The following is an 18,994-nucleotide window of genomic DNA, read 5'->3' as shown; positions in this document are numbered from 1 at the left end:
TCAAACTGGAGCATGTGCTACCCTGTCAGTCATCATCTATGTTAGAACCTCCCTGTCAGTCATTGTTTGATATACAGTAGGATATCAAACTGGAGCATGTGCTACCCTGTCAGTCATCATCTATGTTAGAACCTCCCTGTCAGTCATTGTCTGGGTTAGAACCTCCCCGACAGTCATCGTCTGTGTTAGAACCTCCCCGACAGTCATCGTCTATGTTAGAACCTCCCTCCATATCTGAATCACTCCGTCAATCAACCTCTGTGTCGGAACCTCCCTGTCAGTCATCATCCATGTTGGAAACATACTGTCAATCATTCTCCATGTCAGAACTCCCATCAGTCATCCTCCATGTCTTCTCGATGGTGACCAGGTTGGGTAGGTTGATTGTTAAGGTCCTCAGACTCAGTGTGGCTACCAGTATCTGGCAAATCAGGAAACATGCCCAACGACGGAGGGTGGAGGGTGGAGGGTGGAGGGCTGAAGGTGGAGGGTGGAGGTTGGTGGGTGGAGGGCTGAGGGTGGAGGGTGGAGGGCTGGCACTGATTGGCCTTCTTTTTCTGTGCTAGCTGTGTGAGGTAATTATTTACTGATTTATTTTTTCCACCAGATCATTGGAGTGATTTGCCCCACCCCCCAAAGCCACTCAGTCCTCTTTTAACGGTTCATATCTCTTAAAAGAGTTTAATTGCTTTCCTCCAGCACGTGGACCAAACCTCCCAGTCAGGGCGTCGGGGGCCCCAATTAGGTCGGCTTTGTATCCGCTGCTCTCGGCGCCCTGTGGGGATTGGCCAGCCTGAGCTACATATCCCGAAATGAGACACGCCATCATTACCCATTATGGCATGAGCCAGACACGGGCTTCGGTAGCTGGCTTGTAACTCTTCTATGTCTGATCCATTGATACACAAAGCTAAGAGCTGTATATGGGTAAAGAGTTTGGAAACAAGACCTTTTTCAATGAACTCTGTCCCTAAAAGAAGGTTTTCACCTCATGAAACATTATGTCACACTATATCATCATCTGTAGTATTTCAGTCCATGATATAAAGACCATGTCAAGACCATTTCTAGACCATGTCAAGACTATGCCAAGACCCAGTCAAAACAATGTCAAGACCATGTCAGGACTATGACAAGACCATGTCAAGACTGTCTTTTATTTGTGTGACACGTCGGTGTACTGTGACAGTGTTCAGGTTATCGTTCGTCACACACGTGGCCAAGATTGTCACATGTGTCTTGTAAATTTTGTCTTTCTTGTTTTTTGTCACAAAAGGCATCGTAATTGTTGTACCCTCATTTCAATCCAGTATGAAAAGCCGTGATCTAGCTAAGAGCAGTGAAGTATTTCACTGTGGCCTTGCATGTATAGGGCGAGGACGAAAACACTCCCTGCTGTGAATAGAAACCTTTTATTCGCTGCACATTTAAGATGTAATCAATTTGCCAAGCGACAGACGGATGTGTATTGCTTTTTCGATAGTATTATTTGAACACAACAGCAGCGGATAATGAGGGACAGGCCAGGGTTAGCTGTCATAATTGCTGTTCCAAAGGCATCCGGGGTTTTTGTCTGCACCACGTACACTTTCCACCGAAGAAAAGGAGTCGCGCCAAACGCATGGTTTTTAAGCGGTGTGTGTAACGATTAACGGTGTCCTTGTGTGGATCACGCCGATTTGGAATAAATAACCGCAGGCATAGTTTGTAGTACGCTCTTGGACATCCGTGTCTTTGACAATTGATCTCACCATTTGAAAAAAAACTTTGAACACATCTGAAAAGAATGTGAGATTCTGAAGGAACTGTCGAATAGCTTACACAGCCCAGTACACAGAGGGTCAAAGGTCGAGTCACTACAGAAGACCACAGATCCTGGTCGTCCTTTGGTGCTTCTGATGAGAGCTTGTTTATCCGTGCATCATTAAAGCCTGCATTGTTGATCCAATCACTTTTATAAGAACACAGGATGAAAGGTTGCTTATTTTGTTCCGTGGTGGATTCATATGTGTGAATTCTTAATACCCACAAACAGCGTTCGCTTTCAACAAGCGCAGAGAAGACTGTTTTGGCCAAGACCTTGTGTTTCCTGCTGTAGACGATGATATCCCGCCGGTGTGAAGAGACGACCTCTGATTTCAAATTAAGCTGATCTATTATCCTACCAAAGTATTCGTCAGGCACCCCTTTAAAACCTGTAGGCTTACATTTGAGATCCTTTTTGAGGGTGTTACTGGATTAAGAAAAATAAATAATGATATTTCGTCTTAATCGGCTAACCTGTGTCAGGTGTAGTCTAGTGGAAAAGGTAGAAAATAAAACCTGCTTGCTGTCCCGTTTGGAGGGAATGGATTTTGCACTTTTGAAGTGGAGATTGTTTGAGCTGGTCATGCATGTTTGGCTCAGGGATGTTAAGTGCTTAGGTTTAAGAAAATGAAGTTTACTGGATCTTTGAACTTTCACGATGACAGATGATCACAGTGCAAACACATGTCAAAATATTATTATATATTAGTATTTTTGACTGGATTTGCATTTTTGGGCATCAACTTAATCCCTTCTTGCAACCTCTTAATGACCTCTTAATGACCTCTTAATGACCTCTTAATGACCTCTCATTGAAAGTTGGTAGTGCTATTTTGCTACACACACAACGCCAAATCAGAGGACAGGTTATTACCCTGTGTTTATGCGCTGTTATAAAAAAATATTAAAGTTATTCCACATCATAATAAGATCATTGCAGTACACGGATTTCAGCGCCTTTAACAACTTCTGCTCCCGGACTTGATTTGCATAAACAGACCAGCCTACTGCACAAACCAGCGCCATGTAACCATAAACAGCATATACAGTATATACAGTATATACAGCATATACAGCATATGCAGCATATTCAGTATATACAGTATATATATATATATATATATATATATATATATATATATATATATATATATATATATATATATATATATAAACACAAAGATCTGGAGAAGACGTGGAAGTTGAAAGCAACAGTGGTTCCTTTGGAAACAGGGTCATTTTTTGGGGGCTGTGTGGGAGAATGTCTCCAGCAGACGCCAGGAACAACATCAGAGATCCCAGTCCAGAAGAGAGCAGATACTAGCGAGGAGCCTGGTGCTCCCAGACCACTGCTGGAGGTCCAGAACCTGAAGGAGACACTACTAGTGCAGCACGGGTCAACCAAGCGACAGCTGTAGTGGGAGGGGCTTCAGGTTCCTCTCTGAGGGTCTCGAGGGAGATGCTTGAATATTCATGAGTGCGTTGCATCCTTTAAGTGTGATTCAGTGGTGTGGAGTTTAACCACACGCGTTGCTAATGTTCAAGATTAGTGTAGATCAGAGGGGTTTTGAGTTGTAGAAGGCATTTAGTGTTGTAGAAGTCTGCACTGGTGACATTTTGATTCAGATCGCATTCACATGCTAGCATGTACCATATCAAAACTGCATCTCTCCAAGGAGACATTCTAAACCTTCTCAGTGGTGTCTGGTTTCCAAACATATACAGAAGACACGGAAGTGCATCTTAGAACCTCAACGCACTGCAGAAATATTCAGCCAGAGATGTCACTTCTAGGCAGACATCTTCACCATGTGACGGACATCAGCTTCAGAGGGTGCTTGTGTTTGTATCAGAGCCTCGGGGTGCTTTATGCCTTATTAAAATAATCCATACGACACCATATGAAGTTCTGTGTAAACGCTCAAGCTTTCTCCACAGATTATGCATTCAGGACTTGGTCCATCTGTGACCTGTTCGTCTGAGTCCAGTCCTTTGAGGCTACACCATCGGTCAGCTGTGTCTGGGGTAGACAGCTGTGTCTGGGGTAGACAGCTGTGTCTGGGGTAGTTAGCTGTGTTTGAGGTACAGTTAGCTGTGTCTGGGGTACAGTCAGCTGTGTCTGGGGTACACTCAGCTGTGTCTGGGGTACAGTCAGCTGTATCCTGGGTGTACGGTCAGCTGTACATGAAGAAACAGCAACAGCTCCAACAGTAAACTAGTTCTGTGTGTCTGTTGAAAACTGCACTGCGACTTACAAACCTTCTCACTATAAGAAGCTGAGATCAGAGGCCTTCTCTAAGAGCCAGGAAAAAGATACTGATCCAGAAATGGGATTACAAAATGTTCTCTCTCTCTCTCTCTCTCTCTCTCTCTCTCTATCTCTCTCTCTCTCTCTCTCTCTCTCTCTCTCCCTCCTTCATCTTGTGTTTCTATTGATGCCATGACCACCATTGATTTTCTTGTTTATCCTCTGTCGTCTGTACGTATTTGTCTGCACTGAACATCCTCACGGCTCAGTCTGACTGAAACTGGAGTCGTTGTGCTCATGTCAGCGGGCGGATAGAGCGTGTGCCATTTAGCCGACAGCCCAAGCAGACGCCGAATCCTCCTGAATGTCTTGCTTAGTGCATAATGACTTTGGCATGTAAATCAGCTTCAGTCTGGCGGCACAGACCGCGCTTGCCTTTGAAAATGAAGGCAAAGAAAACAGACGCTCATCTCTTCAGTCAGTTTCCTTACCGCACCCCCTCCACTTCCAGCCTTTAATGAAAGCGGGCTTTAAAATGTTGCGTTTAATTTGATTTAGCATTTTTATGAGGCGGGACTCGCTCTCGATCACATTAAAATGTTTATAGTCGCATTAGCTGACTTGCTTACACTCACGGCTGCGGACTAGCGTTAATAAATGTGCGCCATTTCCATAAAATATTCAAAGAAGCCCATTATTGCTTCAGCATTTCATCTGCAGTGCCAAACTTCAATCAGTTTTGCATTTGAGATGCATTAGGCATCTGGACAAAAACGTTATAATCTGCATAGCAATATTTTTTATATCTGCTAGTTGAGGCAACGGTTAACATATACGAGCTACATTTATCCTACAGCTTCATTATTAAGAGTATATTGATTTCTCGCACATAATTTTGATTTATAACCCATTATGTATTTAAAACACTCATGTAATTTTCTTGTTTACTAGACCATACAATGGTGGCTGTGTAAATCTGAAGGAAATGATTGCGCAACACCTCTGTGGGCACTAAATGGTCATTTTACCCCTGGCCTTAATTGGTGGCATTATTATGTGCTGGGTGAGCGCTCCCGTTAGCGTGGATCTTTAATAAGCAGGAGAATGATAATATCAGATCAGCGTGTACAGGCGCTCCAGTGCTGTTAGTGAGACTTCTCTTTGTCAGTGAGAAGGTCTTGGAGGCGTCTCTTCTTCAGATAAGTGGTTATTAGTATCTGCTAAATGTCGGCCTTAAAATGGACACAGAATGACGTTTTACCATACCAAAGTCCAGGTCATGAGGTTCTAACAAGAGACCCCAAAAGGGTCTCACCACTTATCCTTATGTGTTACAGCAGGCTTACACTTGCATTTAAATGCATGTATGAATAAGTATGAATATAAATAAATATGGAGACATATATTTAAAAAACCCCAGATAAATCCTGTTGGTGCGAACTATGCCAATAATTGAGGTGCAATAACACTGCTGCTGAACACAGCAGGTCAACTTCAGGGTCAGGGTCAGGGGTTAACAGTTAAAGTTGACTATAATAGAATGGTTAGGCTCAGGGTTAACAGTTAAAGTTGACTATAATAGAATGGTTAGGCTCAGGGTTAACAGGTAAAGTTGACTATAATAGAATGGTTAGGCTCAGGGTTAACAGTTAAAGTTGACTATAATAGAATGGTTAGGCTCAGGGTTAACAGGTAAAGTTGACTATAATAGAATGGTTAGGCTCAGGGTTAACAGTTAAAGTTGACTATAATAGAATGGTTAGGCTCAGGGTTAACAGTTAAAGTTGACTGAAAGGTTGACAATACGGTCAAGGTCAGAGTTAGGGTCAGAGTCAGAGTCAGGGTCAGAGTCAGGGTCAGAGTCAGGGTCAGAGTTAGGGTCAGAGATGCCCAGCTCCACACAGGGGGACCTGATAAAATAGCAGTTGAGTGTATTGGCTGTTGGATATCCCAAATATAAAGTGTGACTTACTGTGGTGATCTTTGTTTGACTAAAATAAATTTTATGTTTATGTTTATAAAAATATTTTTTTAATGATTTGAAAACAATAAAAAAATGTAAATGTAATGCAAAATGATGACTGATAAAATTAAGATGTATATACCTGACTCAGTAGCCTAAGTTTACCATCTGTCATATGCCACGACAGACTGTAGTTCAGATTGTCTCCAGGGGGTGGCAGTGTTGCACCACTCCTGTGCACTAACGCCATTGTATTTTTCCCACCTTCACATTTGGACTTCACCAGACGACCAGAAGCCAGATTTGGAGGATGAGGAGGGTGTGGCCGAGCCACCAGCAGAGGAGTCTGCAGCTGATGGACAGGTGGGGTTCCTGATCTTCTGAACTCCTGAAGTCCAACACTTAGCATAACAGAGGATGTATGAGTAGGCTGAGAAAGCTTCTTCTTCTCAGATTTCACATTCATAAATGAACGAATGTAGAGGGACCAGGTGTGGTCTGCAGGTAAGACCCAGGTGTGGTCTGCAGGTAGGGACCAGGTGTGGTCTGCAGGTAAGACCCAGGTGTGGTCTGCAGGTAAAGCCCGGTTCACACTACACGATTTTAGGCTGGTTTTTCAGTCGCCGACTGATCGGTGCCAGAAACTGTGGTCGGAGGCAAATCGGCGATCACTCGTCGCTCGCTTAGTCGTGTAGTGTGAACTGCTGAAAGACGCTCCCCGAGCCGTCGCCGACTGGTCGCTGACTCGTCGCAGACGAGAGTCGGCAGCAGCGTCTAGCTACAGCCAATGGGAACGCGGAGAGAGAACCGCGGCACCGCTGAAGATATCTCTGAAGAATGTAAAAAACTTTCAAGAATACTTTCAAAACTTTCAAAACAGTAACCCAGCAAACACACAAAATCCTCACCTTTCTTACAACTTTACTACAACACTGTGTTTAAGTTATTGTGACAGCACTGGAGAAATAGTGCGATTGATTATATTTATGTTCACTGCAACGGAGAGATGAAATAATTCTGGCAACTTGGGACTATGGAGTGTATAAACGGTAAAAAAAAATAATAACGAAAATGTGGAGTACAAGTACATAGTTTTTTTTTTTCTTCTACGTGGTGTTGCTGGTTCTGGGAGAGTTTCGTTTCGTGTTCTCGCGTTTTTGGACGGCAGCCAGATGAGTCGACGATTCCCCAGTCGTTTAATTCGTGAGCCCGCGTCGCCGATCAGTCATGTAGTGTGAAAGCCACAACAACTGAAAGACTCGTGATTACAGCACAACCAGTCGTGTAGTGCGGACGGCACAAAAACCTGACGACTGAAAAGTCGTGTAGTGTGAACCAGGCTTAAGACCCAGGTGTGGTCTGCAGGTAAGGACCAGGTGTGGTCTGCAGGTATGGATAAGGTGTGGTCTGCAGGTAAGGACCAGGTGTGGTCTGCAGGTAAGGACCAGGTGTGGTCTGCAGGTAAGGACCAGGTGGGGTCTGCAGGTAGGGACCAGGTGTGGTCTGCAGGTAGGGACCAGGTGTGGTCTGCAGGTAGGGACCAGGTGTGGCCACAGTTATTGGTGAATGTGTCCTCAAAGTTAGTTTTTTATGGTAGTCAAGCACAATCTCAACATTCTTTGCAGAAAAAGGCAGGCGAGGATGAAGAGGCGGAGCCTGAAGAAGAAACAGGCACTGACATCAATGAGGAGGCGGAGCCAGTAAGAGAGGAGGAGGAGGAGGAGGAAGAACGTGGGGAGGATGGGGTGGACGCAGAGGAAGAGGAGAAGACAGGAGAGGATGCAGAGGAAGAGGAGAAGACAGGGGGGGACATAGAGGAAGAGGAGAAGACAGGAGGGGACATAGAGGAAGAGGAGAAGACAGGAGGGGACATAGAGGAAGAGGAGAAGACAGGAGGGGACATAGAGGAAAGTGGTGCAGCAGGGGGCGATGATGTGGTAACGGGGTAGAGGACAGGGAGTGAGGACACGGGGACAATAATGAGGACGAGCGTGGAACGTGACGAATAAAGACGAGAGGAAAGGGGTGAAAGAAAGACTGATGAATAATGAAAGAGAGAAAAGAGACAGAAGGAGTTTCAGGCAGACGGACAGTGATTCAAATGAGCGATGGTAATGTTAACGATTTGATTCAGGCATTAGAAACAGCACAAATACGTGAATAGTTCGCTGGGTTAGGACACCGCGTGAACGTCTGCTCATAGTCCATGGTACCATGCGGCAGGTAGGCTGTACAGTGATGTAATGGCTCCAACGCTGTCTGGACCAGCTGCTGCACTACTGTGCTGGACGTAGGCTGAACTCATGTAGTGACGCTGGCCCGCTGTATGTTTTTGTGTCTTGACTCATGTCTATTTCATATTCACATCAGCTCGTGATCTGTCCTCTTTGTAAATGCACAAATCTGAAGGTTCACCTGAAGTGTGAGAAGGTTCCTGCAAGTCCAGCGTGGTCATGGCAGCAGCTCAGCCAGCTCTCTGTGCTTCGTCTAAAAACTGTTTCTGCTTCGCCGCTCAATTCTGGCGATGTGTTGCTTCATGTATCAAATGCAGTTTTGCTTAATAAACAGGCTGTGGCGGCATTTGCTCTGTGTTATTTTCAGTGGGAAACGACACAGCATTGAAGAGTCTGATAATGAACTGAGTAGAATAAACACAACCAATGTCCTCAAACACATGCACTCCAGAACACAGCAGGGTGTGTGTCCAACTCCTAATGATTACCACGTGGTCTATGAGTCAAATAATATCACCTTCATAGTAATAAGAAGCATTGAGGCTGGTTTGCTGCGTGACGAGTCCCTCTGTGGGCTCTTAGACCCCAGTACCAGTACCAGTATCAGTACCAGGACCTGGACAGGAAGTGTCTGGAAGGGTGTGGCTGTAGCCCAGCCTGTCACAGGTAGATCAGAGCCTGCACTCCCGGGCCCTGGACAGCCGAGCCCACGCCCTGAAGCAGAGAACTGCGTAAGAGGCTGATGGTTTCTTTGGCTTAACGGGTGAGTCATCGCTGGCGCACAGAGGATAGACAGAGAGGCAGAGATGCCCTTGTGACTCATATAGGTGAGCAGCCATCCTGTACAGCTATTTTAAGCTCAAACACCCAGCATCACCACCACCATCCCAGTGAGCCGACAGGAGAGTGATCTAGAGCACACAGCTAGATCATTAGAACACTGTGATCTAGAGCACACAGCTAGATCATTAGAACACTGTGATCTAGAGCACACAGCTAGATCATCAGAACACTGATCTAGAGCACACAGCTAGATCATTAGAACACTGATCTAGAGCACACAGCTAGATCATTAGAACACTGTGATCTAGAGCACACAGCTAGATCATCAGAACACTGATCTAGAGCACACAGATCATTAGAACACTGTGATCTAGAGCACACAGCTAGATCATCAGAACACTGATCTAGAGCACACAGCTAGATCATTAGAACACTGTGATCTAGAGCACACAGCTAGATCATTAGAACACTGTGATCTAGAGCACACAGCTAGATCATCAGAACACTGATCTAGAGCACACAGCTAGATCATTAGAACACTGTGATCTAGAGCACACAGCTAGATCGTCAGAACACTGTGATCTAGAGTACACAGCTAGATCATTAGAACACTGTGATCTAGAGCACACAGCTAGATCATCAGAACACTGATCTAGAACACACAGCTAGATCGTCAGAACACTGATCTAGAGCACACAGCTAGATCGTCAGAACACTGTGATCTAGAGCACACAGCTAGATCATCAGAACACTGATCTAGAGCACACAGCTAGATCATCAGAACACTGTGATCTAGAGCACACAGCTAGATCATCAGAACACTGATCTAGAGCACACAGCTAGATTGTCAGAACACTGTGATCTAGAGCACACAGCTAGATCGTCAGAACACTGATCTAGAGCACACAGCTAGATCGTCAGAACACTGTGATCTAGAGCACACAGCTAGATCGTCAGAACACTGTGATCTAGAGCACACAGCTAGATCGTCAGAACACTGATCTAGAGCACACAGCTAGATTGTCAGAACACTGTGATCTAGAGCACACAGCTAGATCATTAGAACACTGTGATCTAGAGCACACAGCTAGATTTTCAGAACACTGATCTATAGCACACAGCTAGTTCATCAGAACACTGTGATCTAGAATCAAATCAAATCAAAATCAAATCAAATATATTTGTATAGCTCTTTTCACAACATATGTTGTCACAAAGCGCTTTACAGGATTTACAAGGTTAACAATATTATGGGTCCAAATCCCTAATGAGCAAGCCAAAGGCGACAGTGGCAAAGAAAACTCCCTATGATGGTGGGGAATAGGAAGAAACCTCGGGAGAACCAAGACTCAAAAGGGAACCCATCCTCCATTGGGCGGCCCGTTAACACACAAATTACACAAAAACAAATTATACAGACTAATACACAAGTTACAAATAAATCACACAATCAGGCTAAGTATAAGATAACTAGAATGAAAGTTCTGGGTGTTGATATTGTCAATGTAAATTTCTTATGATGAACGCCAGGCTTTCATTCATTTTCATTAGAACACAGCTAGATCATCAGAACACTGATCTAGAACACACAGCTAGATCATCAGAACACTGTGATCTAGAGCACAGTGATAAGCAGCTTGAACTGAGATTTTGAAAGTCCTCCACTGTGCGCAGTAACCCATGGTGCAGGTCATGAATCCTTAACATCAAACTAGTCTGTGTGCAGTTTGAGTGCAGTCTGTACATTCTGCCTGTAGTCTATGTACAGTCTGTGTGTAGTATGTGCTGTGTGTGTACAGTCTGTGTCTAGCCTGTAGTCTGTGTAGTTTGTACAGTCTGTGTACAGTCTGTGTTTGTGGGAGATGCAGGTTTTGAATGTTAAGAATGTTAATGTCAGCCTGAGCTCTTAAGGTGAATATTATTTAAAAATATCCTCACACTGTAAACCAGCATTAAGTGCATCTTTATTTCTTCATCAAGAAAAACAAAATAAAATAGACATGTTCCAAGAGGAGAAAGAAGAGCTTTAAACATCTCTATTATGTTCTGGGTTACTTCACATTTTCCATTGCAACAGAAAACATCATTATTCTCTGAGGTACTCTATAGAGCTCAGAAGGTTTATCTAATAGTTACACAGAATATCTTCCCAATCTGAATAACATCATTCCTTAAGTCATCAGTGTTATTCTGACATACATTCGGAGGAACCTATTACATAGACTGATTACAGACTTAAACCAGTTTTGACTGCAGTGTTACAGTTAGTCTCGTGACTGAGAGTGGGACAAAAATTGATTTATTTTGGACTACAGCAGGTATCACTGTTTTATTTGGCTTATTGTCAGCTAAAACAACAGCTACTGTTATGAAGTTATGGTATAATTCTGATAACCAAAAAGTAGCATCATCCTTGCATTCTTTGAGGGGAGAAGCTATGAAATAAAAGATCTCTCCGCGTGTACTCGTTATATTACGTTTTGCGTTACGGAGTGTAACGCTGAAGTGAAAGAAAGCCAGTCTAGTAATTTCGCATAAAGTCACTTGTCAAACGCTAATAGACTCCAGCTCCACGCCGGTTCAGTCACTGAACACTGCAAAGAGTGTGACGCGGGGTCGCGCGAGGTGTGCGGAGGCGCGCGCGCTACGGTCACTCGTAAAAGTACAACTGAACCTTTAGCTTATCTGTCTGACATGTAATGCTTACACTATATCTCTATATTTAGCGTAAACTGTATGACCAAGCAGTTTTTGCAGTGGACATAGTGACTCAAAGGCCAAAATAAACTTTAGATTATTGGAATATATGGGCAATAAACGTCACTTTCAGCTTTTAGTCTTTATGGATGCACATAAGCTAATCGATTATGATTAAGGTGATAGAAGGGAACGGATGAAAACCCAACACAAGATACTACAAAAATGCGACAAGCTACAACAGCACTAAACAGCTACGCATGCTCCGAAAACCCGCATCACGTGAAGACGCGCTAAACGTACGCGCGCGCGGAAAAACCTGCTGTGGTGAGAACAACGGCGTTGTGCACGGAACCGCGTGGACCATCACCGCGTGGACCATCACCGCGTGAGCCACCGCCGCGTGAACCATCAACGCGTGGACTATCACTGCGTGATTAAATAAAATTGCGTGCCTGATTCTGCTTTGTCACCTGCTTCGTCATTTCTTTCACATTGTAAATAACGCATTTGGGGGAAGCGGAAGCACCATAAATATGTAAATTTGTACGAATGTTTGTAAACTCAACTGTAAAGAAAGATCTGTGCGAATGTTTGTAAACTTAACTGTAAAAACAGATCTGTGCGAATGATAGTAAACTCAACTGTAAAGATAGATTTGTGCTTAAGAATATAAGACTGTCTTACGTTTTTTTTAACTATGAGAAAGCAGTTTTGTTTAATTTTTGCGTGTTAAATGCTGAGGGAAAGTTTATGATCTACCAGCAAAATGGTGTGAGGGAGAGAAAGCGTTTGGTTTGGACTATTGCCACATTTATTTAAATTGTTTGTTAAATAAAAACATTAATTAGATGTTTCTGTCTTAACCTTTGCGGCAAAATTCCCATTGGAATGTTATATTTAGATTGTTAACTGTAACGAGGCGGATGGATATATTTCTAAAATAGCGGTTATGGTCACAGCAGCAGTACGTTGAAGTGTTTATAAAAGTGTTTAATGAGTAGTTGGAGAGACGGGGGTATAGGGTGCAGCAACACAGACATGTTTAAAATGATGTCTCAGGAGTTACAACACGAGGCCAATTTTATTCCGAAACTACAAGAAAATCAACAACTGCTAAGATGCTTGTCACAATATTCACTGGACTGGACCCAGTTGTCTTAGTGGCTAGATTAGGTCCAGTCTGGACTCAAGTGGACTTCAGTACAGCACGTTGACTGACAGACATGATGTTTGATGTGCTGTGGTCTTAACCCATTCAAAAGTTTAGATATTGTTTTCATTGTAGTTGCTTTATTTGAAATACGCATATACTGGTTCACAAATGTTTCTCTGAGGTCTAGATTAATCTAGAGCTCAAATAATCTAGAACTCAGAGAGTCTAGAATCTCATTAAGGCAAGAGCGAGTGCTGTAAAGAATAAAGCACATGTAAAATGTCGTTAATATGGATATCTGTCAAATAGAATGCGGTTTTAAACAATACAGTTCAGGCCAGGTTTGAGATGAACATGTCATGAAACTCCAGGATGGAGTTCCCGCTAACAGCTGCCTTAAAACTCATCTAAGATTTTTCTTTTTTCAATTTTGGTTGTCACTCAGAGCCGTCGTCACATGAGTCTAGCAGAGTGTGTGTGCTGGGTTGTTTAGTTTCAGGAGCACCATGTAACGAGTGCTGTATAATACCTCAGATACCAGGAATACTCTTGGATATAGACTGATTATATGCATTAGGAGAGCTGCGGTGTTTTCATAGCGCTACGGGACCCCCAGCTGCCGTGGCATGTTGCACAACGCACTGGGTCCGGGGTGATGTCACTAGCGGTGGGAGGGCCCCGGCCCGTGGTCAGGTCTCCGCACCGGGCTGGACGCTCTGTACCTTGGAGAGCGTGACGGGCACCTTGGCCTCTCCGGGTGTGGGCGCGCGGGTGAGCGGCTGCACGGACGCCTGGATCTCGGCGAGTCGCTCCCGGAAGCGGCGCTGTCGGACCCGGACGTGCTCCTTGGACCCGCCCTGCACGCATGCGGCCAGGAGGAGGCCGGCCGCCAGCCCGCTGCCCCCCACGCAGAACAGCACGGCACCCGCCAGCTTGCAGGCGTCCAGGGCCCGGTTGAAGTGCACCGCGCGCACATCCACGAAGAGAAGCTCGTCCTCGCCGAAGGCCTCCAGCCGCGGGGGGGTGGCGTAGCCCACCAGGAGAACAGAGAGGCCAGCCACCACAATCAAGGCTCCAAGTGCAAGACAGACCTGGAGAATAGAGAAGACCAGATAAAAGACAAGAATGACAGGAGAAGTAACACATAAATAAACATCTTTAAACATTTTTCAGTTTTACAAACATCCTTTAATGCTGCAGTGTTTCCTTGCTCGTGTTCTGTAGTGCGTCTTCGCTGCACGACGGCATTTCCTCTTTAATGTGATCCAGCAGCTGTTTATCTTCTCAGAGGACCATATAACCTTATTATTGCTGTTGGGTTATTTTGTCACATTCCATTTTACTGCTGTAAAGTATAAACCACACAAAAATGAATACTGAATGTCTAAAACTGAGTCTGCCAGGGGCTTGTGCTCTGAGGGAAACTCACTGAGCCTTAAGGAACCTTGCAGAATTTAGAGGAACCCATCAGACCCTACCAGAACCCATAAGAGCCTATCGGAACCCATGAGACCCTACCAGAACCCATAAGAGCCTATCGGAACCCATAAGAGCCTATCGGAACCCAGGGGACCTTAGTGGACTGCAACAGAGCCTAGCCGAATGTAACAGCGACACCCAGATGGGCTTAGCAGAACCCACTGGAGCTTAGCAGAACCCACTGGAGCTTAGCAGAACCCACTGGAGCTTAGCAGAACCCAGTGAATGGGTTGCAAGGTTCTCTCACAGGTACTGTATGCTGTCTCACCTTCCAAAGCACAGAGCTCCACCTGCTCGGCGATCTCTGCGTCTGAAAATCCTCGTCGTGCTCCCAGATGGAGGCTGTGCAGTCCTCGTAGAACTGGTGGAGGTAGGAACGCACCCCGTAGCGCTGGGTGCTGCCCTTGGGCTGCCCCACTCCGTACTCCGACCCACAGATCTCAGGGCATGAAGTCATCCTTCAAATCTGAGTGCCACATGTGCCCCCCCCAAACACACACACACACCCAACACGAAACAGATCAACCAAACAAGATCCACTGTCCTGAAGGGAACGTACATAATACACTTGTTTGGATCCCAACCTCAAATGCCTTAACAGGCACTGTGAGGTTTCACAGCTCCTACACTGCACTACATTACCCATAAGCGCTCGTTTCCTCTGATTGCCATGTCATGTGGCTGCTAGTGACGGAGGCTGCCGCCCTGTGCCTCCACCCCATCCTCCACACGTCCACCACCACGGCAGGTCAAGTACCAGCAGGACGGATGGCGTTCCAGCCTCAGAGAGAACTGGCGTGATTTTGGTCCTCTGCTCTTCCAGCTGGTATGAGTCACAAACTGTATAAGACATTTAGTCTCAGTCTCTCTCTCTCTCGCTCTCTTCCTCCTTCTCTCTCCTTGTCCTATCTATCTCTTTCTCTCTCTCTCTCTCTATCTCTTTTCATCCCTCTCTCTCTCCCTATACCTCTCTTTCTCCCTCTCTTTCTGTCGCTCTCACTCTCCCTGTCCCTCTCTCTCTCTATCTCTCTTTATCCCTCTCTATCTCTCTCTCTCCAGTTATAACACACATACCAGCTCTATCCCTGTTGCAGCTTGTTGGTATGGGCATATACATGTTGTTACTGATGTTGGACAGACACTGAACACAGTTCCTGCTCATTACTGCAATTCAATCACACAACACAGTGATGAATGCACTGTGAACCTCAGTAATGAACCCGGAGAACATGCAGGAGAATGAGTCAGTTATCTCAGCCTCTTCTTAACCCCTTCAGTCAAGGGAGACACTCACACACCCACACACCCACACACATACACATGCACACACACACACACAACTGCCCTCATGTTGGTAGTACTATTATTAGGAGATATTTCCACTGACCTGTGTATTACTGTCACTCTGCTATCTTAACCCTACAGCTAACCCAAACCTAATCTTAATCTTAACCCTACAGCTAACCCAAACCTAATCTTAATCTTAACCCTACAGCTAACCCAAAACTAATCTTAATCTTAACCCTACAGCTATTCCAAAACTAATCTTAATCTTAACCCTACAGCTATCCCAAAACTAATCCTAATCTTAACTCTACAGCTAACCCAAACCTAATCCTAATCTTAACCCTACAGCTAACCCAAACCTAATCCTAATCTTAATTCTACAGTTAACCTGTCACGTAGGGCAACGCCCCCTCTCGTAGCTGTCACTCTGGGTTCCCTCATGTCCGTGTTTCCTGCCTGTTTGTCCCGCCCTGCTCGTTTGTCTTCGTGTTTCCTTGTTTGTTACCACGCCCAGCGTCAGTGCCATCACCTGTCCCTAGTTAGTTTCTATGTATAAAGTCCCGTCATTCCCCAGTCGTGTGAGCCGTGATTTTGTAACGATCTGCGCTGGGCAGAACATGGAGACGGACACAAACGCGGAGGAGAGCGAGATTTAATACAGGAAATTCCAAAAGCAGAGTCGTAGTGGCAGGCAGGGGTCATAACGGGAAGGCAGTCCATACAAGAAATAACAACAGACATACTCGGACAGATAAACCAAACACGACGGGGATACACGGAACAGGCAGGAATGCAGGCAGCGGAAACAATACTAACAACCAACAGGCAACAAAGCACAAGGCACGAAGTAGACAAAATCACGGCTGACACGACTGGGGAATGACGGGACTTTATACATAGAAACTAACTAGGGACAGGTGATGGCACTGACGCTGGGCGTGGTAACAAACAAGGAAACACGAAGACAAACGAGCAGGGCGGGACAAACAGGCAGGAAACACGGACATGAGGGAACCCAGAGTGACAGCTACGAGAGGGGGCGTTGCCCTACGTGACATAACCCAAACCTAATCTTAATCTTAACCTCACTATCCAAATTCAAGTAGTGCTGGCTGTGTTAGTTTCTGTGTTAATGGCTGAGTTAGTGTTAAAGGTGCATTTGTTTGCAGAGGGCACTTTCCTTCACGGGGAATAAAAATGTTTTATTCCATGTTTCCTCATTGTCATGGGAACATTTGGTCCCTACTAGGTGATTAATGCACCCTTCTACACACACACATCTTTCATGAATCAGTATGTTATAACTGTTCATTTAACGGTACTTAATCAGGTCAGTTCTTCTGCGTTGGTTTAATCCTAGTCGTGTTGACGAGTCACTAACACCATGATGACACTATTTCCCTTCTGGAGGAATTACTTCGTCACGTGATACTGTTGTCAAGACGACAAGTACTATCGTGCACCAGAAGAAGCAAAAATCGATTTGATTTGAAAGGAACAGGCAGGCATTGAAACTTGAACGGTAATATTCAAACATCTGAACCTCCTTCAGGAAATTCAAATTCGACTGACGCGACACACGACGCTGTTCGCCAGCGATGCGCTGTCCTTGGTACTGAATGTCTTTTCTCGGGTACTTAGCGTAACGGATGACGCCATACTGAAATAACCCAGATTTCTCTGATCGTTCTCTGCCTAAAATCGGAGAATGTAATAAATGGCATGTTTCAAAAGATCAAATTGTCAAAAAAGAAATTAAGTTTTAGACAATGAGTCTTAATACACAAGTCAGTAAACGCAATATTTCCGTAACACGTTTAAAATCACAATATAGTCCCCACACTATTGACAACAGCCTATACTGATATTTAGCTTTTATTGAACACATAACTGAACTAAAGTGAAACGTGACAACGCACCGGTGGGTGCTAACCTTCTAATACGCTGTCCTATACGTGACTCTCGTCCGCGTGCACACAGATTGGCGTAAATACACGCAACGGACACTTATCTCAAACCGTTTGTTTTTATGAACGTTTATCATTGTGTTGTAAAAAAGAGCAGCGCTTACCTGTCATAACCAGTCGGGAGAGTGATCGCTCGGTGTAACCCGCTCACCTGCGACCCATCACTCTGCGCCTCGCGACTCTACTTCCGACGTTCCAGACGCGATCGGACGTTCTGCGCACGCGCCGGCTGTGCTCTTCAGGATTCGGAAGGTGATTTACAGCTGAGCGCGAGGAGAGCAGAGGTCAGTGTGAACGGACAAGAGACAAAGCAAAAACAATGAAACTTACGAAAGCAGTCTGAAAATGACCTTTACTCTGGGCATAGATTCTGTGGTTAATTCTCTGGTGAAAACAAGGTCTAAAGCTTTTTATGGAATATTTTCAAGATTTCACATCTGCTGAGCTAATCTTATTAAATCCTATTCATTTACTACTTCCTGGGATTTTACTGGGAACTTGTGTGGAATGTATGTGTATGCATTACTAGCAGTGTTTGATTAATAACCTCATGATGATGTCATTGTGTCATTGACAATGAACGCAAATAACTAATGAATGAATAAATGAATGAATAGGAGATGTTTTAACATCTCTGCATGTCTGGTTCTTTTCTGTGTCTTTCAAATGACCACAGCTATTCTTGGAGCGCTCCAGTGACACGCGTCAGGTAGGCCAGTTAATCAGTGCAGTGTTTATCACCACTCTGTGGCTATAGGCAAGACAATGTGTGGGATCCTATACTAATCTCTCATATTACCCAGAAGACTCACCACATCAAACTACTGAATGGATGATTCCATAACAGCAAAGCTCACGTCATTCATTTGTTAAGTGGTTAAACTTGTCCAGATTAAAAACATAAAAGACACAGATCAAATGCTGAAATGTGTGTGTGTGTGTGTGTGTGTGTGTGTGTGTGTGTGTGTGTGTGTGTGTGTGTGTTGTGGTAAGGCATGACTCACTCAGTTGACTCACTACCATCTCCAGAGTTACAGAAGCATCTCACTCTGATCTGAGAACAGCTGCAGGACTCACAGATCCCTCACAGTTCAACTATGTAAGAGCTCATGTCTCCGTCATATATTCATCACATATTCTGAACAGCAATCACAATTAACACTAAAGGCTCCTGTGGGCCTGTTTGCTGAGCACCTCTGAGACTGTGAGAATGAAGAATTATAGCTGTTCATGTTACATCACTGCATATTTAGCTAAAGACACCAGGCAGCAGCATCATGGGTAGACAAAACGATGAAGACTCTTAATTATATGTTCAGCTGAAATCCTCCCATCCAGCTCGTCCACGAGGGCTTCTGCCTGTCTGTGATTAGT

General features: G+C 44.7%; 2 protein-coding genes and 1 long non-coding RNA gene across 3 annotated transcripts in view; 2 read left to right on the top strand and 1 right to left on the bottom strand.

Moving 5' to 3' along the window:
• The window catches only part of LOC143473918 (doublecortin domain-containing protein 2-like), a 33,932-nt gene extending 25,335 nt beyond the window's left edge, over positions 1-8,597 (top strand). The window contains exons 8-9 of the mRNA XM_076971120.1: positions 6,304-6,380; positions 7,643-8,597. Coding sequence (XP_076827235.1) covers positions 6,304-6,380; positions 7,643-7,966 — 401 coding nt within the window. The 3' untranslated portion in view covers positions 7,967-8,597. The remainder of the gene's footprint in view (positions 1-6,303; positions 6,381-7,642) is intronic.
• A 2,384-nt stretch (positions 8,598-10,981) lies between these two features.
• Positions 10,982-17,881, bottom strand: nrsn1 (neurensin 1). Its single transcript, XM_076971217.1, has 3 exons — positions 17,725-17,881; positions 14,635-14,832; positions 10,982-13,978 (listed from the first exon to the last, which is right to left on the bottom strand). Exons 2-3 carry the CDS (start codon positions 14,821-14,823, stop codon positions 13,577-13,579), a joined length of 591 nt encoding a protein of 196 aa, XP_076827332.1. The 5' UTR covers positions 14,824-14,832; positions 17,725-17,881; the 3' UTR covers positions 10,982-13,576.
• LOC143473976 (uncharacterized) lies at positions 17,738-18,697 on the top strand. Its single transcript, XR_013120663.1, has 3 exons — positions 17,738-17,904; positions 18,297-18,329; positions 18,614-18,697. It is a non-coding gene; the product is annotated as an uncharacterized LOC143473976 (long non-coding RNA).
• The last annotated feature ends 297 nt before the right edge of the window (positions 18,698-18,994 follow it).

Source organism: Brachyhypopomus gauderio, chromosome 13, assembly GCF_052324685.1.
Source record: "Brachyhypopomus gauderio isolate BG-103 chromosome 13, BGAUD_0.2, whole genome shotgun sequence".
Taxonomy (NCBI): domain Eukaryota; kingdom Metazoa; phylum Chordata; class Actinopteri; order Gymnotiformes; family Hypopomidae; genus Brachyhypopomus; species Brachyhypopomus gauderio.
The sequence above is the reverse complement of the archived record's forward strand: the minus strand, read 5'-3'. Positions and strand labels throughout refer to the sequence as shown.

Excerpts from the sequence above, each read along its gene's own strand:
- nrsn1 (XM_076971217.1), bottom strand. The coding sequence starts at position 14,823 with ATGACTTCATGCCCTGAGATCTGTGGGTCGGAGTACGGAGTGGGGCAG. Across the intron at positions 13,979-14,634 it reads GGAGCTCTGTGCTTTGGAAG|GTCTGTCTTGCACTTGGAGC; the intron begins GTGAGACAGCAT and ends TCTATTCTCCAG.